The sequence below is a fragment of the Cyprinodon tularosa genome, unplaced genomic scaffold, assembly GCF_016077235.1.
Source record: "Cyprinodon tularosa strain WSP-4 unplaced genomic scaffold, ASM1607723v1 ctg331, whole genome shotgun sequence".
Taxonomy (NCBI): Eukaryota; Metazoa; Chordata; class Actinopteri; order Cyprinodontiformes; family Cyprinodontidae; genus Cyprinodon; species Cyprinodon tularosa.
The window spans coordinates 300,800-319,371 of NW_024039043.1; the positions used below are offsets into that span (position 1 = coordinate 300,800).

General features: G+C 37.4%; 1 protein-coding gene across 2 annotated transcripts; it reads left to right on the forward strand.

The window, feature by feature from the left end:
- Positions 1-616: 616 nt before the first annotated feature.
- Positions 617-17,275, forward strand: LOC119789114 (coiled-coil domain-containing protein 6-like). Of its 2 annotated transcripts, none has more exons than XM_038293890.1 (9): positions 617-954; positions 2,700-2,849; positions 3,364-3,492; positions 5,284-5,387; positions 6,239-6,399; positions 7,071-7,227; positions 10,683-10,798; positions 11,437-11,558; positions 15,842-17,275. In XM_038293890.1, the coding sequence occupies exons 1-9, from the start codon at positions 700-702 to the stop codon at positions 16,040-16,042; spliced, it is 1,395 nt and encodes a 464-aa protein (XP_038149818.1). In that variant the 5' UTR covers positions 617-699; the 3' UTR covers positions 16,043-17,275. The 2 variants fall into 2 exon arrangements, with proteins under 2 accessions (XP_038149818.1, XP_038149819.1); XM_038293891.1 differs by having other exon boundaries at positions 618-954; positions 10,701-10,798.
- Positions 17,276-18,572: the final 1,297 nt, after the last annotated feature.

Consider the following 18,572-nt stretch of genomic DNA (forward strand, 5'->3'; position numbering starts at 1 on the left):
AATAACCTACGCTGAAGCTGCAAAAAGGATCCCATCTCAGTCAGAAAAACCCAAACCTACAGTTCAACACACAGCAAATTCCAAACCTCTAGAGAAATCTCTAAAAATTGATGAAGACTCACTTATTGTTAAAAAGACAAATTTTGTTCTTTTCATGGTAGAAGTTATTAATTGTACTGCACAGACAACAAAAAAAACGGAAAAAATCAAAATAATAGTGAAGGCTGCAGAAAAATATCTGGACATTAAAGATTTGAACTGGGAGATGGTTGGAAGTATGATGGGAGGACCGATGGGACCATCAGAAACTGGCAGAGTTAAGATGACCTAGAGTAAATTAAAATTATATGGGCAAATGTGATTTAGTATTATGTTGGTTTAAGTTACACAGGTTTTTTTTTTTTTTTTTTTTTTTTTTTTTTTTTTTTTTTTTTTTTTTTTTTTTTTTTTGGGGGGGTGAATCGTTTCCTGTTTTCTTGCTTTACTCCATATCAGTTGGTGGCGGTAATGCACAATTCACAAGTCTGCCAACCGCCATAAAATCCCATAAGAAGAAGAAGACATCCTGGTGGGGTCGCTGTGTCCGTCGCCAGGGCAAGGTCACACCGTGCATCGTTCTGTCGTACTCGCCCCTCGCGCACACCGCTCAAGCTCCAGTGCTCTTCCCCTCCTTCCCTCTCCAGTTACTGCCGCACAGCCATGGCGGACAGCGCGAGCGAGAGCGACACTGACGGAGCGGGGAGCAGCTCGGCCACCCCGATGTCCTCCTCCGCTTCAAATTCTGGGAAACCAAGTATAGTCATTTCACAGTTTCGCTTGGAGGAGCTAACGAACCGTCTTGCATCGTTACAACAAGAGAACAAAGTTCTGAAAATCGAGCTGGAGACGTTTAAACTAAAGTGTAAAGCCCTGCAGGAGGAGAATCGGGACCTCCGCAAAGCTAGCGTCACCATTGTGAGTAATGTTAGCCAGCTAACTAGCTACATGCTGTTATGATTCGACTATTTAGCATTTGTCTTTCGGTTAACCGTGGCTGTTGGTATTAATTCAGTTAGGACTGGTTCGTTCTTGAAAGAATGGACCGTCATTTGGTGATATTACTTAATGGTGAACACATACGGTGGATGTTTTGCTAGCTTTGCTATCACTTAGCTTGTTGCTAAATTAGCCAGCAGGGTAACGTTTGCAAGGTAGTCGGGCAATGACTGGCAGCTACTTTGCTTTGTTATGCTACGTTATCGCTAGCACAAAGGCACGTTCACCACTTTTAAATTGTTTGCTAATTGATTACTCAGTGTAGTGTCATTCATTATTTCCAATAAGGTTAGGATAGATGAGTTGACAAATAGCCGAGCAGTAATTCTGGCACATGGTGACGCTTGATATGTCTCCATGCGGGGTTAATGAGCCAAAGCTTCGCAGTTATGTGTAAGCGATCTGCTGGATGGATGGATGGGGGTATATCTAGGCCAAACTTTACGACGTAGCGAAATACCAACCTATTAACATGGCGAGGTCAACTCCTCTGCTCCTCTTTCACCCCATAGAAATATTGGGGAATGTTGTTTCGTTCATATTGCAAAGTTGGTATATTGTCACTGCTTGATAAAGCACTTTTTAATCATGAGGGTGCTAAAGAATGAGAGATGGGGCGGATGAGAGTGGCAAGGACAGAAGTATGATCACACTGTAATGCTAGCAGTTGGGTTTCACATGCCACCCTCTAGTGCTGCTTTCCTTTCATTATAACCTCGCCCTCTAAAGCTATACCTTCTCACTTACTGGAAAAAAACACTGACTTATCTGTAGCCAGTTCTAGTGGATCCCCATAATCTGTTTTTCAATGGTTTCTAATGTTCTGACATTCTTTTTGCAGCAAAGATTTATTCCCCTCAAAGTTGGTTACTCCATTTTTGCTGTAAATCGATTAATATTTATGTTTTTTCTTTTCAATTAATTGATTAATAATCGGATAGCCAAAGGTACCTTAACGCCTTATAGGGCACTCGGTGAAATACTTTGAAAATCAAAATTTCAGGCCAATAGTGTTATTGGAATCCAGGACAATACAAATTATCTTTGTAACATTAAAAAAATATGGATATTTTAATGGATATGTTAATGTATAACAAGAAATGCTAACTTCCCCCAATATATTAAGAAATATAACAAAAAAGCTTCTATGAGAAATTCATAAAAAACACAGAGTGAAAGAAACACATTTTTTGGCTACAACATAACCTTAAAGAGGCATTAATGCCTCTGGATAGAGCATATTGACAGAAGTGCAAAATGTTTATATATTTTTTACATTTTTGATATAATTAGTTCTCTATGTGGGTTGTTCTGTCAGCTAAAGGCACGTATTAGTCTTTACATTCCATTTAACGAATCTCGTAACTAAATTAAATGGCAAATATTTCAATAATTGATTAATCCGATTAATTGTTTCAGCCCTAATAAAATCCTTAACTGTTGTATATATTGTTGAATTTTGAATTCCATTTGTTGTCAATGTAGTATCAGGTCTGTATTATCCATGTGGAATCAAAGCCACCTGCATTCATGGTTATGCTCATTGGTTTGCTGTTCCAGTTTAATTAGGATAAAGATGGAAGCACTGTGCTGTGCCAGGATGCTAAGAGTCTGTTCAACTGATTTTTTTTTTCTGGCACTTTCCTGGGTTTTATGTTGCACAGCAAGCAAGAGCAGAGCAGGAGGAAGAATTCATCAGCAACACCTTGTTCAAGAAGATCCAAGCTCTCCAGAAGGAGAAAGAGACCTTGGCAGTCAACTATGAAAAGGAGGAAGAATTTCTCACAAATGAACTGTCAAGGAAACTTATGCAAGTGAGTGATCTGAAGAATGGTCAGAGATTAATACTAAAAAGTTTGCCCTGTTAAGAGGTTTATTATGGCACTTTTTCTGAGGCTGTGCATACGGATGTTGATGCTTTTAGCTCACCATAAACCGGTGGTTTAAGCTACAGTCGGATTTGATTAACACTGTTTGAAAATGCCAATATCTTTTGGTTTCAATCAGTTTACTTGTTAATAAAGTTTTTTTTTTTTAGGAAAGTGAAACTGCCATTGAATTGATTTGCCCATACGAATGATCCCATTTGCTTCATTATTTGTGGACAGACACACTTTACCAAATTCAGTTATTTTCATGGGTTTTTAAAATTTCTGTGATTTGAAAATCATTACTTATCCCTGTCTAAATTAAGCTAAACCCTTTTTTTAAATTCCAATTGTTTATTATTATTATTATTTTTTTTTTAAACTTAGCTGATCCTTTTTCATTGCCTGGTTTCCTTTGTCTTTTCCCTCCCTCTGTGTTTTTTTTTTTTTTGTATTTTAGCTTCAACATGAGAAGGCGGAGTTGGAGCAGCATTTGGAGCAAGAACAGGAGTTTCAGGTCAACAAGTTAATGAAGAAGATCAAGAAGATGGAGAACGAAACCATCTCAAAGCAGCTGACTCTGGAACAGGTAGAGTTTCGTACTTTGGAGACAGAAGCATTGAGTAGATACAACCTGTCCCTTAACTCAGCTTGACTTTCAATGCCTTAGCTGGAATCTTATCCATAGTTCTTCCCTCAACATATTTTTATATGTGGTAGCATCAGACTCTGAACTTCACTGAAGCATTTTCTTTTAATAATCAATGGGTATTTTTTAGCAGATTAAGGTATATCAGCTGCCTATAGCTTGCTCTACATAATCCAATTCTTTTTGTCTTTCTTCAGTAAATACAGCTTAGTTTTGCCAAAAACAAAGATCTTATTGTATCTTTTTATATCGACCATAGTACTATTATTCATGCAATGACTGTGGCCTTATTCTCACCACAACCTCACACTGAAGCCATAATGGATTGGGATGCTTTCATATGCCAAAAAGAGGCTTTTCTTTTTTGCCATTCTCAGTTTCTAGCATGCTAAGATTAATCAGCTTTTAAACATGATTGGAAAAGCCTGAGAAGAATTTCGCAGACTCTTGGTCTGTTTTTTTTTTTTTATTCACAACATTTAAGTTAGGATAAGGATCTGATAATGCATAGTATAAGCAACCATGCTACTCGGAGAGAAGGAATCCATTAATATTAAAGGAACCTAAAAGCCTGATTATAGTTTTAAAAATTCCTGCAGAGACAAAGACTTTTTGAAGAATTTTGAAGACATATGCTGTGATTTGATCAAATAAATTTGTTGTAGGCCTTCGATGAGCATTGCTACATTTGAGGCCGAGGCCATAAGCATACCTGGATTCAGCTGTTTATATGGTGGAAACACCCTCTGTGTTTTGTGAAGTGTTCTCTCTGCACACTACCGTTGTTCCACAGTTAGTGGAGATGTTCTAGCAGGTCCATCCAAAAGGGTCGCCCACCATCAGTTTTTGCACCCACCGCTATGAGCTGATGACTTTGTGCTCCTTAAGCCCAGTCTGTTTATATTTTCAGAAAACTTCCTGTAAATTTTCCAAACAAACCAGCAGGCTGTCATATTATTCTTGTCTTGGGCTCCTTTTCGCTGCTCAGTCTCCTCCTCCCCCTCAGGGATCAGAATGCTAGAGCTTTTACAGAATGACAGGTACACACACCCACCAGCAAAACAAGCCAGTTTCTTCAATTTTGCAACAGTCTACATTGCTGAGTCTGGTTGCAATTTGGAGTTTCAACTCTGACCCCTTGCCTTAGGGGTGTGTGCCGTGCATATTGCTTTTACTCTGCCAGGGGCTTTAATAAGGAGAGTTTTTGTCACTTGGAAAGCATGGCTTTTTATTTTCTAAAGATTTATGAAGTATTTTTTTCTGGTTTTAACAAGGACTGCAAGAACCGGAGACAGTTAATTACTCACTAGAAATTCTCTCTACCAGTTCTGCTTCAGTTTCTTGGACACAACGTTCTTCTGTAACCGTATGCCCCCATGTTCCGCTCAGGATCCCTGTGTCCTGCCATGGTTATGATAAACAACCATGACTTCTGTGTGGATGTCTGTTAATGCTCTAAACTGTCAGACTACTTTGACGTAATGGAGGACTCCTGTGCACAAGAAGACCTCATCCAGCATCTGCAGAGAACGTCATGTCCTGAAGGATTGATGCGTTCTTAAACATGTGTGATAAGTCTTAGTCTGATGTATGTAGATCTCTTTATACGGAAAGTTTTCTTAGGGTGTTGTCCTTTGGTTTGAAGACAGATTTTTTTTTTTTGTGAGTGCGCATTCAGTTGGCACCATCTTGTTTTTTTCTGAAATGTATTTCTTTGTTTTCCATTTCCAGTTGAGGAGGGAGAAGATTGACCTTGAGAACACGTTAGAGCAAGAACAAGAAGCACTTGTCAACAGGCTATGGAAGCGGATGGACAAACTGGAGGCGGAGAAAAGGTAGAAAATAAAATCAGCAGCGGCTTTGTTTAAACAAAGATGTTAAAATAAAGATAGATCCTTCAGGATGGTGTGTTGCTGGTTTGAAAAATCAATGTAACTTATATAGCAAATTGTTTAAAAAAAAATTTTTACCTAACCTGTTGTCTCCAAACACTGGACATTTCTTTTTTGGCAACAAGGTCAGTCCTTTAGCATAAGACCTCTTTTGCTCTCGACAAATAACATAATCCGTTTTCTAAAAAATGTAAATAAGATAGCTATCTAGACGAGTTTTATCATGCTGGCTGTGATTAAAATCAAGGATTTCCCGGATAAACTCTTTCTGTCGGCTTGCTTAGATCAGAGACTTTAGTTGCAGGCCAAAATATTTTAATATACATCTTTTGGCTTTTATCAAACCAATTTCCAATATCAATATCAGATTGGGACATCTCTAATTAAAGTTTTGTTCACAGCAAAGATGTCTTAAATGTTATACAGAAGCTTGAGACACACATATTTTATATTTGTAAATCAGTTCCAAGTTTTTATTTGTAAAAGCAGAAATGCAATTTTATAATTAAATTATGTTAGCCCTTTGGTATCTTACGTTTTAATTTCTGTAGACAGAGCTACAGCATTCAAAAAACTTTGTCTATTTAATCTAATAAACAGCATCTAGAAATAAAAAGTCTTGGAACTAATGTAAATCCTTGCAGCATTTTATCACAGCTCAATAGGACTACATTTGTTTTGAAAATGTTAAAGTTCTTAAGGGTCATGCTGTTCTTTTTTTATAGTTACTTCAGTAGCAATATGTTTTGTTTTTATCTTTAAGTAAATGAATAAAGCCTTTTCTATTCAACTAGAATCCTTCAAGAGAAGTTGGACCAGCCTGTATCAGCTCCTCCTTCTCCTCGAGATGTTTCCATGGAAATAGACTCACCAGAGAACATGATGCGGCATATCCGCTTCCTGAAGAATGAGGTGGAAAGACTCAAGAAAAGTCTGCGTACCACTGAGTTGCAGCGTAAGTGCTCGCTGTCCTGCAGGTGTGGGGTTGGCATTCAATATTAATCCATTATTAGTAAAACTAACTGGTAAACAAAGGTGAACAGTTTTTTGTACCCAGTGTTACTTTTTCTTATGTTGTCTATTCAAAATGATATCAGTGTTGGATTGTGACATGAAGTTTTGCACGCTCTTTTGTCCTAACTTTACAAATGACTAAAATAATAATGCTATCTCTACATATAATTTTATGAGGGCATCATTTATATTAATTATTTAAAAAAAGGTAGCAGTGACATCACAACACAGGAGAATACAGCTACTGTTGGGAGGCTGTATTCTGTAACTTGGATTTTGTCTGCGCTCCTTCTTACCACTAGATGGAGATATAACACAAACTTTTTTTTAACAAACTTGAGGTAAAGGACGCTAGGATAAGGAGTCACAGCATTCCTCTTTGTTTGTCTTCTAAACCAGCTGTGTTATTAAAGCCTGGCATTGACCCACTTCTTAGCTGGAAAAGCAACAGCAGTGTAATGCACACAATGGGTTGTATTGAGTTTACTGGGACATTGTTCACCACTTTCAGATAGATGTTTTTGTGTGCTAGTCGGTTGACTCAGTTGATTTGGGTGCTCTGTATATTATATAAAGCTGTTATTATATATATATATATATGTTTCTGTCTAGACACTGAGAAGCGGGCCCAGTACATAGAAGAGGAGCGGCAGATGCGGGAGGAGAACATTCGGTTGCAAAGAAAGCTTCAGAGAGAGATGGAGCGCAGGGAGGCTCTATGCAGGCAACTGTCTGAGAGTGAATCCAGTCTGGAGATGGATGATGAGAGGTGAAAAAATGCTACATATCACAGTACAGAATATCACTTGGTTTAAAAATAGTTTTTACATTAGGTTAGTACAAAATTATATTCAACAGTAATATCTGTAGATAAGTCTGATATTGTGAGGGTCCTTGCTGATGAATTGGAAGATCATAATAAATGAAAGCATTCTGCTTATTGTCCTATAAGTTTGAACTTGAAATTTAAATAAGTCAAGATCTGGAAAAGTTAAAAAAAAAAACTAATAGATGATTTATATAGTAAGACCGCCATTATAAGGTTAACTAGGCGTTCAATATAGCTTCCTCTCTTTCGGATAGAAAACAATTATCATGCAGACATCCACACTTCATGGAGCTTTTGTATTTCGTGCTGTTCTGACCTTAAACTGCAGTGTTTTTTATTGGGTTTTTATGTAATAAAACAGAACAAATGGAGCACAACATTGAAGCACAGGGGGAAAAAGGTACAAAGGTTTTCTAAAGTTTTTTAAAATAGAAATCTGATTAATGTGATGTTAATATGCATTTAGCTCACCAGTCAAAACCTGTAGTTAGCTGAACCATCTTCATTGCGGATAGAAGCACCCGTGCTTTTAAGGCACAGTGGATGCAGAAAGTAACTACAGAGATAAGCCTTTTCCACCTTTTAATGCTGTTAAAGGCGCAGTGGAGGTTGCAGCTCCAGTGTTCCTCTTTAGAAATGGAAGCACCCAGGATGTCAGCATTTTTGTCCTCCACTACATTAATAAGTTCTGTGTGTGGGAGTGGCCCTATGACAATGGCACACTGCACTGTTAAGAATCCAATCTTTACTGTAAATTATGAGACTAGGAGCGTCTTTTAGTGAAAATGTCTGTATGTGGCAGGAACTGGAGAACATCTGGAAACAATATGCTAGATTTATGTCCGTCTATCATCCCATTCGTTAAAATTCAAGAATGTGTTTCAATCGTACCCCGTATTTACTCTGTGTCCAGCTTGGCTGTGCTGCGAACTTCGTTGCAATTATAATCTATAAAAGCATTTGCACATCTTCCAAACACCAATGGAGGGCAGTTGCGGGCAGATGGCATGCTGTGAAAATTTGACTCAATTTCTTTTTTTGTCAAACTGCAGAAATCACCTCCAACTGGAACTAAAGAATCACAGAATCCCAATTTTCAAACCAACTGACTGAAGAGAGAGATTTGCTTAAACTAAAAGACCTTTCACATCTGGGATCAACCACAGAGCTGCAAATGTTGCTTTAACCAAAACATAATGATTAAAAAACAAATGTATCAAAGTATGCAAAAAAAGTAGTCTACTATCCAGTTATTGAATATAATTGATTAAAAATATCTTCATGCCAAAAACTAAAAATAAAGCAATTTCAACAGTTACAAAATCTTCCCGATAAGAACTTTTGGTCTAACTGCCATATTTATCTCTGGCTTTTATTATGTGATCTGCACATGCTCCTTTACCTCCTAAGGGCTTCTCAGTGCAGATGGATAGGGGTAAATTGGAGGTCTTTGGCGGCCTTTAAAAGGGTTTCCACCAGGTTTGCCTTTATTAACTCCTCCCCTCATCGGTCCTGACCATCTTTTTTTCCTGCTAATATAAACGTATCAACACAGCATGCCTCTACCACCACCATTTGTCACTTGGAGGATTATTGTATTCAGGGTGATGTGCATCTTTTATTATTTTTTACCACATACTGGCCAAAAAAAAAAAAGTTCAGTTTTATTTGCATCTGATCAGAACAAAATGTTTTACATGGCTGCCAGTTGCCCTATGTAGCTTGTGGCAAACTCCTTGCTAAATACTACCTTAGCATAAAAAATGCTAACACATAAACCTTGAACACATAAACCAACAACTTCATATTTTAGATGTCTCTACCTTAAGCACACCTGATCTAATGCTGTAAAATCACCTTTTTTTTTTAGGTCATCTGTGTGGAGGCAGGGAAACACTTATAACATGTAGGCCAGGGTTCAGAAACTGTGGTTTAAAGCTTGGAATATTGTTTTATTTCATAATTATGCTTCTCCATTAGCTGTCTGCTGTCCTCCTTGGTCTTTATGATGGTTAATCTTTACTACTGTTCTCTAACAAACCTCTGAAGCCATCAGAGAACACTTTTATTATTGTTTGCATTAAATTATGGACAGGCTAACTATTTACTAATTAGATGACATCATCAGACACTTGTTTGCACTGGATCCTTAATTGTTGGTATCTGAGTAAAGGGGGAGGGGCGAAAAATGTAAGCTGAAATTCTTGGGTATTTATTTTGGTAAAACGTCTGAAAACGGTGCCTCCCTTATTTTAACAATTATTTACTACTTTGTTTATGCATTTTTCTTTAAATGTGTAAAATATGCTTTGTTTTTATGGTTGTAACATGACAAAAAGTGAAAGAATTTAGGAAGTATTAATACTTTTACTGGGTAATCCACATTTGTGTTTGAGGAGTGTGTCTTCCTCTGCAAAGACCACATCAAAGTGTACTTTCTGTGCGGTTAAGAACAGCGTGTTCGAACTGTGTAATCATTTTACATCTGAAAGGCATTCTTAAAAATAACCTGGGCACATAAGCTTTACCCAGATGATTTCCTGTTATGTTCAGATATTCAAGACAAATGTTAGATTGTGCCTCCTCAAACCACAAAAATCCTCTAAACAGTCAGATATCTTAATTTGAAACCAGCATTTTTGTCTTAAGTGATTACTCTTGGCTGCATTCATGATAAATGCACATCTTTATTTGTTTGTTTTTTTTACATGAAAACAAAAAAAATATGGTTCTGCTTTAGTTTTCTGTGAAATATAAAAAAATCTAAGGCTATAGTTTTGCATCAACCGCAGCCATATTGCTGCTTGTTTAAAAAAGAGATTTGATGAATAGAACATTAGGTTGTTAGATTTTCTCTGCATGTTTTGGCTTCAGCTGCTTGTTATAAGTTTCAGTTGTAGGGCGTGGCACACCTTTGACGCCACAGACTGTTGAGAACCAACTAGGTGATATGATGATAATGACAGAAAGTAAACCAAGGCGTTCTAGGTCACTTGCTGACATTTTTATCTTTGCGAGGTGTAACGTGAGATAGCAAAAGCCAATCACATCACTCTCTATTATTAAGGAAATATCCGTTTCCGGAAGGCAAAAGGGACAGAGGCAAAACTAATTTATATTGAACAGTCAGGGGGGGAAAAGTCAATAGGAACCGGAGTGTTTATTGCAGGTTAGCAATATTGAAGCATGTTAGAATGAGCACCATATGTAAGGTAATCTGCTGCGTTTCAGACAGACTTGAAAGTAATCTCCTGTTTGCCTTTATACCACTAATCCAGCTCCCCTCGTTTTGAACGTTGCGATTAGATCTTAGCATATTACTTCATGCCTTTATCGCCATCTGTATATGAATTGAGAATGATGTTTTGGGCTTGAAACCAATTCATTTTCACAAGGTCGTCTGATCCTCTCAGATACTTCAATGAGATGTCACAAGGTCTGCGAGCGAGGACGGTGTCCAGCCCCATCCCCTACACCCCCTCCCCCAGCTCGAGTCGACCCATATCACCCGGTAAGTACAAAATGTAATAAAAAGTACCTTTGGTGTCAATTAAGAGCCCTTTTATCTTTGATCCAAGTTTTATCTTTGTAATAAAAGTTGTATATTAATTGCCCTGTGTCTAACCTGGTGCAAACGTTTATAAACAAGCTATTATGATGTTGGATGTGACTGAGTAAAGATACTGAAGAGATGTGTCTTGTACGTTTTCAAAATGTTAACAAACCTCTGATCACAATATAGACAAGGACAGAAAGTTTAGACATTTTAATAGGTGCATTTTTTCCTGAATTTAGGGAAGGAAGTGAGACACTTAACAGATGTAACAAAACAATTTGGATTTAAAATAAGAAAAAAACAATTGCATTGTCTAATAACATGTTGATATCTAATTATCTTATTATAATAGTACAAATACTCATTCCATTGTCAAATTATCTTGACCTACTCAAATTAAGTGCATTTACCCTTAATTTAAGACATTTTAACTTATTTCTAGATTGTTTTTGCAGTGTAGAATGTAGTTATAGTCACCATTATTTGTTGAATGGTTGCTTCTACAGTAATGTTACGTCATGTGACAAAAAATGCATCATTCTTTTAATTTCATTTTTGTTTTTTTGTCTTTTTCCCCACAAATTGTCTCACAGGGCTCTCATATGGAACACACACAGTAGGCTTCACGCCTCCAGCAACGCTGTCCAGAGCTTCCATTTCCCACTACAACACCCCCGCCCTGCACATTCACGGAAGCTCTTCTCATGCCGTAGCGGTAAGCAACATGCACTAATATCAATGCACAAGGAAGAATATGACTAATCTTTTTAGTCTGATAATTATACCCATTTCTTTAAAAAGTCTTGTGTAGCTTTTTAGAGTAACAACAGCATCCTAAAGGCTCAGTCCTGAATGCTTTAGATGTCTCTGCTCCAACATGGCTCAATCAAAGAGAGGACTTGGCTCCACCCCATGTCATCCAGTTCTACTGGACTCTGCTTGTGACTCATTCATTGTTTAAGGTCTGTTGAGCTGATGAAACATGCAGGATACCAGTCTTCAAGGACAGACTTATGGTACCTTTGGTTTCCAAATAATGAAATAGAAGTTGGCAGTAAGGAAAGTCTATGTGCACTGTTTCTAGAGCATAAAGAGGTTTAAGATGGTTCAATGAAAGATAAGAGGTAAACTATAAAGAGCCTACAGCCTACTTTCTTAACATATCCTGACTTACTTAATTGGCATGAAAGGAACAATTTTAGCTGGTTTTATCAAAGAACAGATCTGGTTTTTCCCTTTGAGCCACAGTAATGCGTCTCTAAGAATGTCTAATCCTGATTCTTCTTGCTTATTCAGAATATTTGGGGGTTAAGCAGTTCAGGGACACTGTTTCATTACATAACATTGTTGATTCCTGCATCCCAGCAAACTAATGCTTACATATTATCATTTTAACTTATAAATTACATTATGAGCCACATAAAGTGTTTTTTGTTTACGTTTTAGGGTATCCATGGTTTAAGAGTTTTTTTGGGGTTTTTTTTCAATATGAGCAGAGATTGGTGCCTCTGATTTCAGTGAGCAATAGAAATAAAGCACATATTTCTGCCCCCAAAATTACATTAAACCACTTAACTGATTTCTTTTCCTTTCTTTGTTCCTGCTTTGTTTTACTTTGGTATTAAAAGAAGAAGAAAAACAATCATTCAATTCCATTTTCTTCAAAAAGAAATTAGCTGGTAATGCTTTGTATTTTAACACTTACATATTCACCTCGTCTTTCTTTCTCGTTTTTTTTTTATTATTATTAAAACCAGCTAAAATATATGAAAGTGTAAACGGCTAACATTTAAAAAATATAGTGATACAGGTAAAAAAAATAATGTTTTTATTAAAAAATAAGCATAGAAAATGGCTGTATTTATGCAATAAAAATCTGTTTTTGTTTTGTTTTTTTTCCTTTTAAATATTAAGCAAGTATTTGTCTACAATGTTAGTATTTGATGTATTTTTCTTCTGTGGAGGCTAGCGGGCACTGGGTGTGTCTGTAAGATAAAAAAAAAAAAAAAAAAAAAAACGAAGCCTCTCTTTAAGGCTTAGAGTAATTAGTGTGGACCACCTCTATCTACAGAAGCTCAGCAGAGTAGGAGTATAATAAAGTGTCCTTCTATAGGGCCTTTTATCAGATACAAAGCAAATGGCAATAAAGCGGCAGCTAAATAAAGGGCCTCTGGTGATTCAGTCTCCTGGACTGTGGACCAAAGGATCAGCAGACTGTTTCAATTCTTGTAAAATCATGATGTCAGTAGCTTACCTTGAAACTATGCAACTTCTACTGGAAACGACGACTCTAATGGGCATTTCTGCCCCAGCTGTAATTTAACAGTAGGAATCTATTCATTCTTATGTGATGAATAGATCTAATAGCAGTCTCAGTTCAGACATAAAGCAGCACCATCCTGTCAGGAACACAGCACTTCTCATATAGTATTTCAGGCAAATTTTCCAAACGGAGACCTGCCAAGGAAAACTCCTGATTTTCGTTCAGATATGGCTGCCCTGTAACATTGATACCTGAAGAACCTTCTGCAGCTCATAAATGCTCCTGCATGTGCATTTTTTTTATATAACTGGTTGATAACAAAATCAGTGTTCCCTGTTTAACAAGCATATCTCTTTATATGGCTCTGTTCACGTTTCAATATACAGCTTTGTTCCGGGTTGGCAAATAACCCTATTCAGCAGTTTTATTTTTAGATTCTGTTTTGATTGCAACACCTTTATATTAATGTTATTCTGGTCACTTTGGCTTCTCATTAAAAGGCTTTTAAACTGTCGGACTGTAACTTGTTTAAGTCTCTTTTACCAACTCATACATCGCTTCAGTATTTTATCAGAAATATTTCATCTGTCTGGGGTGCAAACATGTTAAATTTCACTGTGAAGAACAACAAAATAGATTGGGGGCTACAGGATTGCAGGTTGCAGACAGCTGCACAATACAACCCACCTCAAAAAAACATAATAAAATCTGAAGAGGTGTAGATGGATTAAAGTTAGTTTCACTAAAACAAAAACATCCCAATATTTAAATCGTTAGCATCTTAGGGAGAAGTCTTTACCTTATCATGTTCCTCCTGATTTATTGTTGAGAAGATGGCTTCCTTTTATTTAATGCTGCTTTAAAGGATTATTTGTTTTAATGTTTGCAGTAGGACCGCACAAATCCACTCCTTGGCCTCCAATAGATATGATTGACATCAGTTCAACACTTTATAACTTTTTGTTCTTGGATGTTTATTCATCTCCGATAAACTATGTCTGCGTGATACCACTGCCTGAAAACATTTAGTGTTATATCGTGTTTGTTGTGGAACATGTTTATATTACAAGCATGTTTCACAGCTTCAGTTCAAACTGAGGTCACCTCCCAGATGATTGATTTAAAGGCTAGTTTTTGGGCGATATACGTCGTTTTCCTATTTTATTATAAAACCCATCAATTAGAAGGAATCAAAGATTAAATTTTTAAAACATATTGCCAAACTCTATTTCAGGGGTTGGCAACCCAAAATGCTCAAAGAGCTATATTGGACCACCAAAACAAAAAATTAAAATGTCTGGAGCCGCAAAAATGTAAAAGTTTTATATATGCCTCTTATGGCAACACGGGCTCTAAGTGCATTATCCCACTATAGAAAAGCAGTATCTGGGCTTAAATATATAATAAGCATTTATGATTAAATGTTTATCCTGGAGCAAATTTCACATCGCAGCATGAGGTGAGGGAGGAGTCGTGAATGCTCTCACCGTGCGCTGCTTCATCTGGCATCGCTTAACCGCACTTCGCTTCACTTCGCGGGTTTTGTTGCATTGATGAAATGATAAAAACACGATAAATGTTTCTATGGTAAACTTGTTTCTGTTGTGAAGAGTTGATTGAGTCATGAGGAACGAAGCAGGAACTGAAATCTCACATCCTCTGTCACCATCTTGGTGTTATTTATATTTTTAGGATTTGGGGGGAAAATGGAAGAAAGTTCACATACCTGCATCAGAGCGCTACCTGTTTGATCTGTGGACGGTTTTCCATCCTTGCAACCAAACTAGCAGCAGTATTGGAGATGCAATCCACTATCTATCCATATATCTTTGCTCTCCTCTAATTTATCCAGAAGTTCTGCAATCGCACTTTTTCTCTCACTCCCAGCTTGGTGGTCGGCTGCATATTTAGCTTGCCTTCCCTGGAAATGCCTTTCCAAATTTTAATTTTTATTTTTTGACAACCTCTCATTACTAAGCAAAAATGAAGGCCATCCTTCTGCATTTATATTGAAAGCAAATGATTTGGTCCATTCTTTGAATCCTCTTTTGTCATCAGCGATCTTCCTTTTTTCCTTTAGAAACCATGGTCTGAGACACACCTGCTGCAATATTTGCCTGGCACTGCGCCACGCTGGTTCCAAGTTATGGCCACTGATCTCCATGGCTATGACGCAAATTATTGTTTAAATTTATTTATTATACAAATGTTTACAGCATTGGAAAACATGATACATTTTTTGCATACCATATTAAAACAAACAAACAAAATAAATCGATTTTCATACATTTTTGTAAAATCTCCAGGGAGCCGCAAGGGGGACACTAAAGAGCCGCATGCGACTCCGGGGCCGCGGGTTGTCGACCCCCGCTCTAGTTTGTAGTCATTGGTTCTAAAAATAGGTTTTCATTTAGACCCAATGTTGAAACTTTAAAGAAGCTCTCTGACCCTAAAGAAGTTGGTGTTGAATTAGATGGGCCCCTCTTTTAACACATTTAAATCCAAAGGTAGAAGCATATCATAGGAGGCCTGGTAATGACCCATTCATTGGATCCAGTGTGTCAGCCAGGGCTATATTTAATGCCTGAGGACACCAGCCTGTGACAACAGAGGTGTAGTAACATGTTAGGCATGGCAACTTCAGACCAAATGAAACTGCCGTTCTAAATGTGACTTTTTTTCATATAAAGTCTTTAATCTTCTTCCTTTCTTGTTGCTCTTTCTTTCTAAAACAGAGGCCCTCCCCAAGAAGGAGCACCAGTCCTGACAAATTCAAACGTCCAACACCACCGCCCTCTCCTAACACGCACTCAGGGGCCCAGCAGGTCCAACCTCCACTTCCCCCACCGGCCCAGCCCATGGTCCAGTCCATGTCCTCGCCGGCGGCCATGTCACATCACGCAGCACCGCAGCAGCAGCCTCCCTCCCAGCCTTAACGCCTCACACGTGCACACCCACACAGTCTCTGTCTCTGCGCATGACTGCGCATTGATTGCCACGATGCTACCGCTGTAACTTCCATCTTTTCCAGCTCTGGAAGTGAAGTTCCTTACTCTTAAAGTCCACAAGACGCAGCTTCAGATGTTTTGGAGGGAAAAGGAAACAAGAAGGCGACTCGGTCTCAGTCACGGTAGCGGCCTGCCAAATCCACATGTGGCGTTACTCATCTACTCTTAAAAGGAAAGGATGGACTTCAGAATAAATGCTTCTGGGATTTGTAGGATAAATACTTGTTCCACCTTCTGTCTTGTACTTGTTCTGTTCTCTGCTTGGGACTCTAGACGGTTGGAGTTGTTGTTGTGGCGCTTCAAAGATAGCACAAACAGCACAGTTAGTGTGTTCCATGGTGGTGTTTTATTATAGGTTGGATGTTCGGATTGATGGATGTACAGCTAGAGAAGTGGATGGATGGATTGATTTTTCTTTTTTTTTTATGCCTATAATATGACACATAGCAGTAAAGTCCTCCACTCCAGCTCACCCTTTGTTTTCTAAGCCGTGTCATTATGACCAAGTTAATCGTGGCTTCGACTAGGTCTTTAAAAAAAAGAGTTGTTGTAGAAGGCTGTCGGGATGTTCTCCATCGTAGGACACAGTGCAGTTATTTTAGTTCCTGAAAGCCTTCAAATAAAGTTAAAGTTAAAAAAAATATCCATGAAGATTGACACTGGTTCAGAAACCAGAGATTAATGTCAACAACTATAATCCAAGGTGTTACAGCTTAGTCATGTACTCAGTCTTCTCTCTGATCTATCCAGTGTATTTCTGAAAGCTTCTATCATCCTAATGGATATTTCTCATCAGAAAAAAAAAGAAAATCATAAATCTCTACACTAAATATACATACAGATAGAGCATTCTGATTGAATGGTACTGTTGGCTAAATTTCTATGTATGATTAAAGCTCTTGACATGACAACACCGGCTTTGTTCGTTTTATGAGGAATTGCTACTCATTTGTAATCTTGTGAGGATTTAAAAATACACCTCCACAAACATCTGTTATAGTTTCCCTAATCGAAAATCCATTGATTTTTATGCACATATTTATCGGATTACTGTATATTTAGCCTGCTTGTAATGTCTCATTGTGGAACTTATCATATCCTTCATTCTAATGGTAATTGATGGAAAATGTTTGTGCCTTAAATAAATCTGCACCATCAAAACAACTGTGATATTTTACCAAAATTCTATAGAGGGGATTTTTGCATTACAGTTGCTAGTTTTATACATAAACAGATAAAACTGTACAGCACTTAACAGGTGAGTACAATCGGACCCCAGTGTCCTTATGGTTTGTAAACATTACAACGGTTTTTACTATGAGCTGTTTAGTTTTCTAGTTTGTCCTCTTTAGATAATGATTTGTCTGACAGGTTTGCTGCAGGATCTTAAAATCATTCAGGTAAAAACTCAATACTTACTTTCTAAAACATCTAAATTTATAGATCAAAATAAATTCTTAAATTTGAGCATTAATTCATGTTAGTTCAATAGATAAGGTGAACATTTTCTTTCTGTTACAACAAATGTTGACCAACTTAAAAAATAAAAATAAATAAATAATAATAAAAAAAAAAAAAAATATATATATATATATATATGCACAAACTATCTGTTATCACTGTGTTGCTCTATTTTAACCTACCGCATGGATTCAGGTTAGACAAGTTTGCCAGCCAATCCAATTCAATGATCGCAAGCTTATTTGAGCACGTAATGGTATATATAGGTAGTGCGAGAAGGTTTAAGACACTGCAAAACTTCATCAAAGTCACCTCTATATAGCATGTCAGAAGGATTCTTGAAATGCTGGTACACAGCTTAACTGACTTTGGAATAGTGGCAGCAAATAACCTGGCCCAAACCGCTATCGACTCCAGGGACTTCCCAATGGACCTCAAGCTGCTTACATTTGGTGGATCTATACTCTTCTTCCAGACCTTAAAGATTTATACTGAAAGGCAAATTTACTTTCATTAAGAAAGGACCGCATCAATTCTGACTTCTTTCTAAGTAGCTCAGGTAAAACACGCCTGACATTGCCTCAGGTTTGCTTAAAGGTATAGTGGGGGATGTTCGTCTTCTGGATGGGTCATCAAAATAAGTGGTCCCCCTAATTGTGTAAAGCCTGTATGAGCGATGCAAACAGCAATTTTTCAAACAGCGTGCATGAGGTTGTGCATGTGCATTTTTCTTCTAAGAGACGGCGGGTCTTTTCAAAAAAATTGAGAAAATCCTCACTATACCTTTAACTCAAAGAAAACTTCCTTCATACAATGGTCTGATGGCTCTTAAACCACCAACACTAGTTTAATTAACTTTTTGTAACAATTTTCAATGTTACTTTAATACTTTTCTATTTAACCTTTTTCCTTCTACTTTATTATCTGTATAACCAGCCATTGTGATGACCTTTTACTGCTTAATGTTGAATGAGTGAATCAACATACCAGGACATTT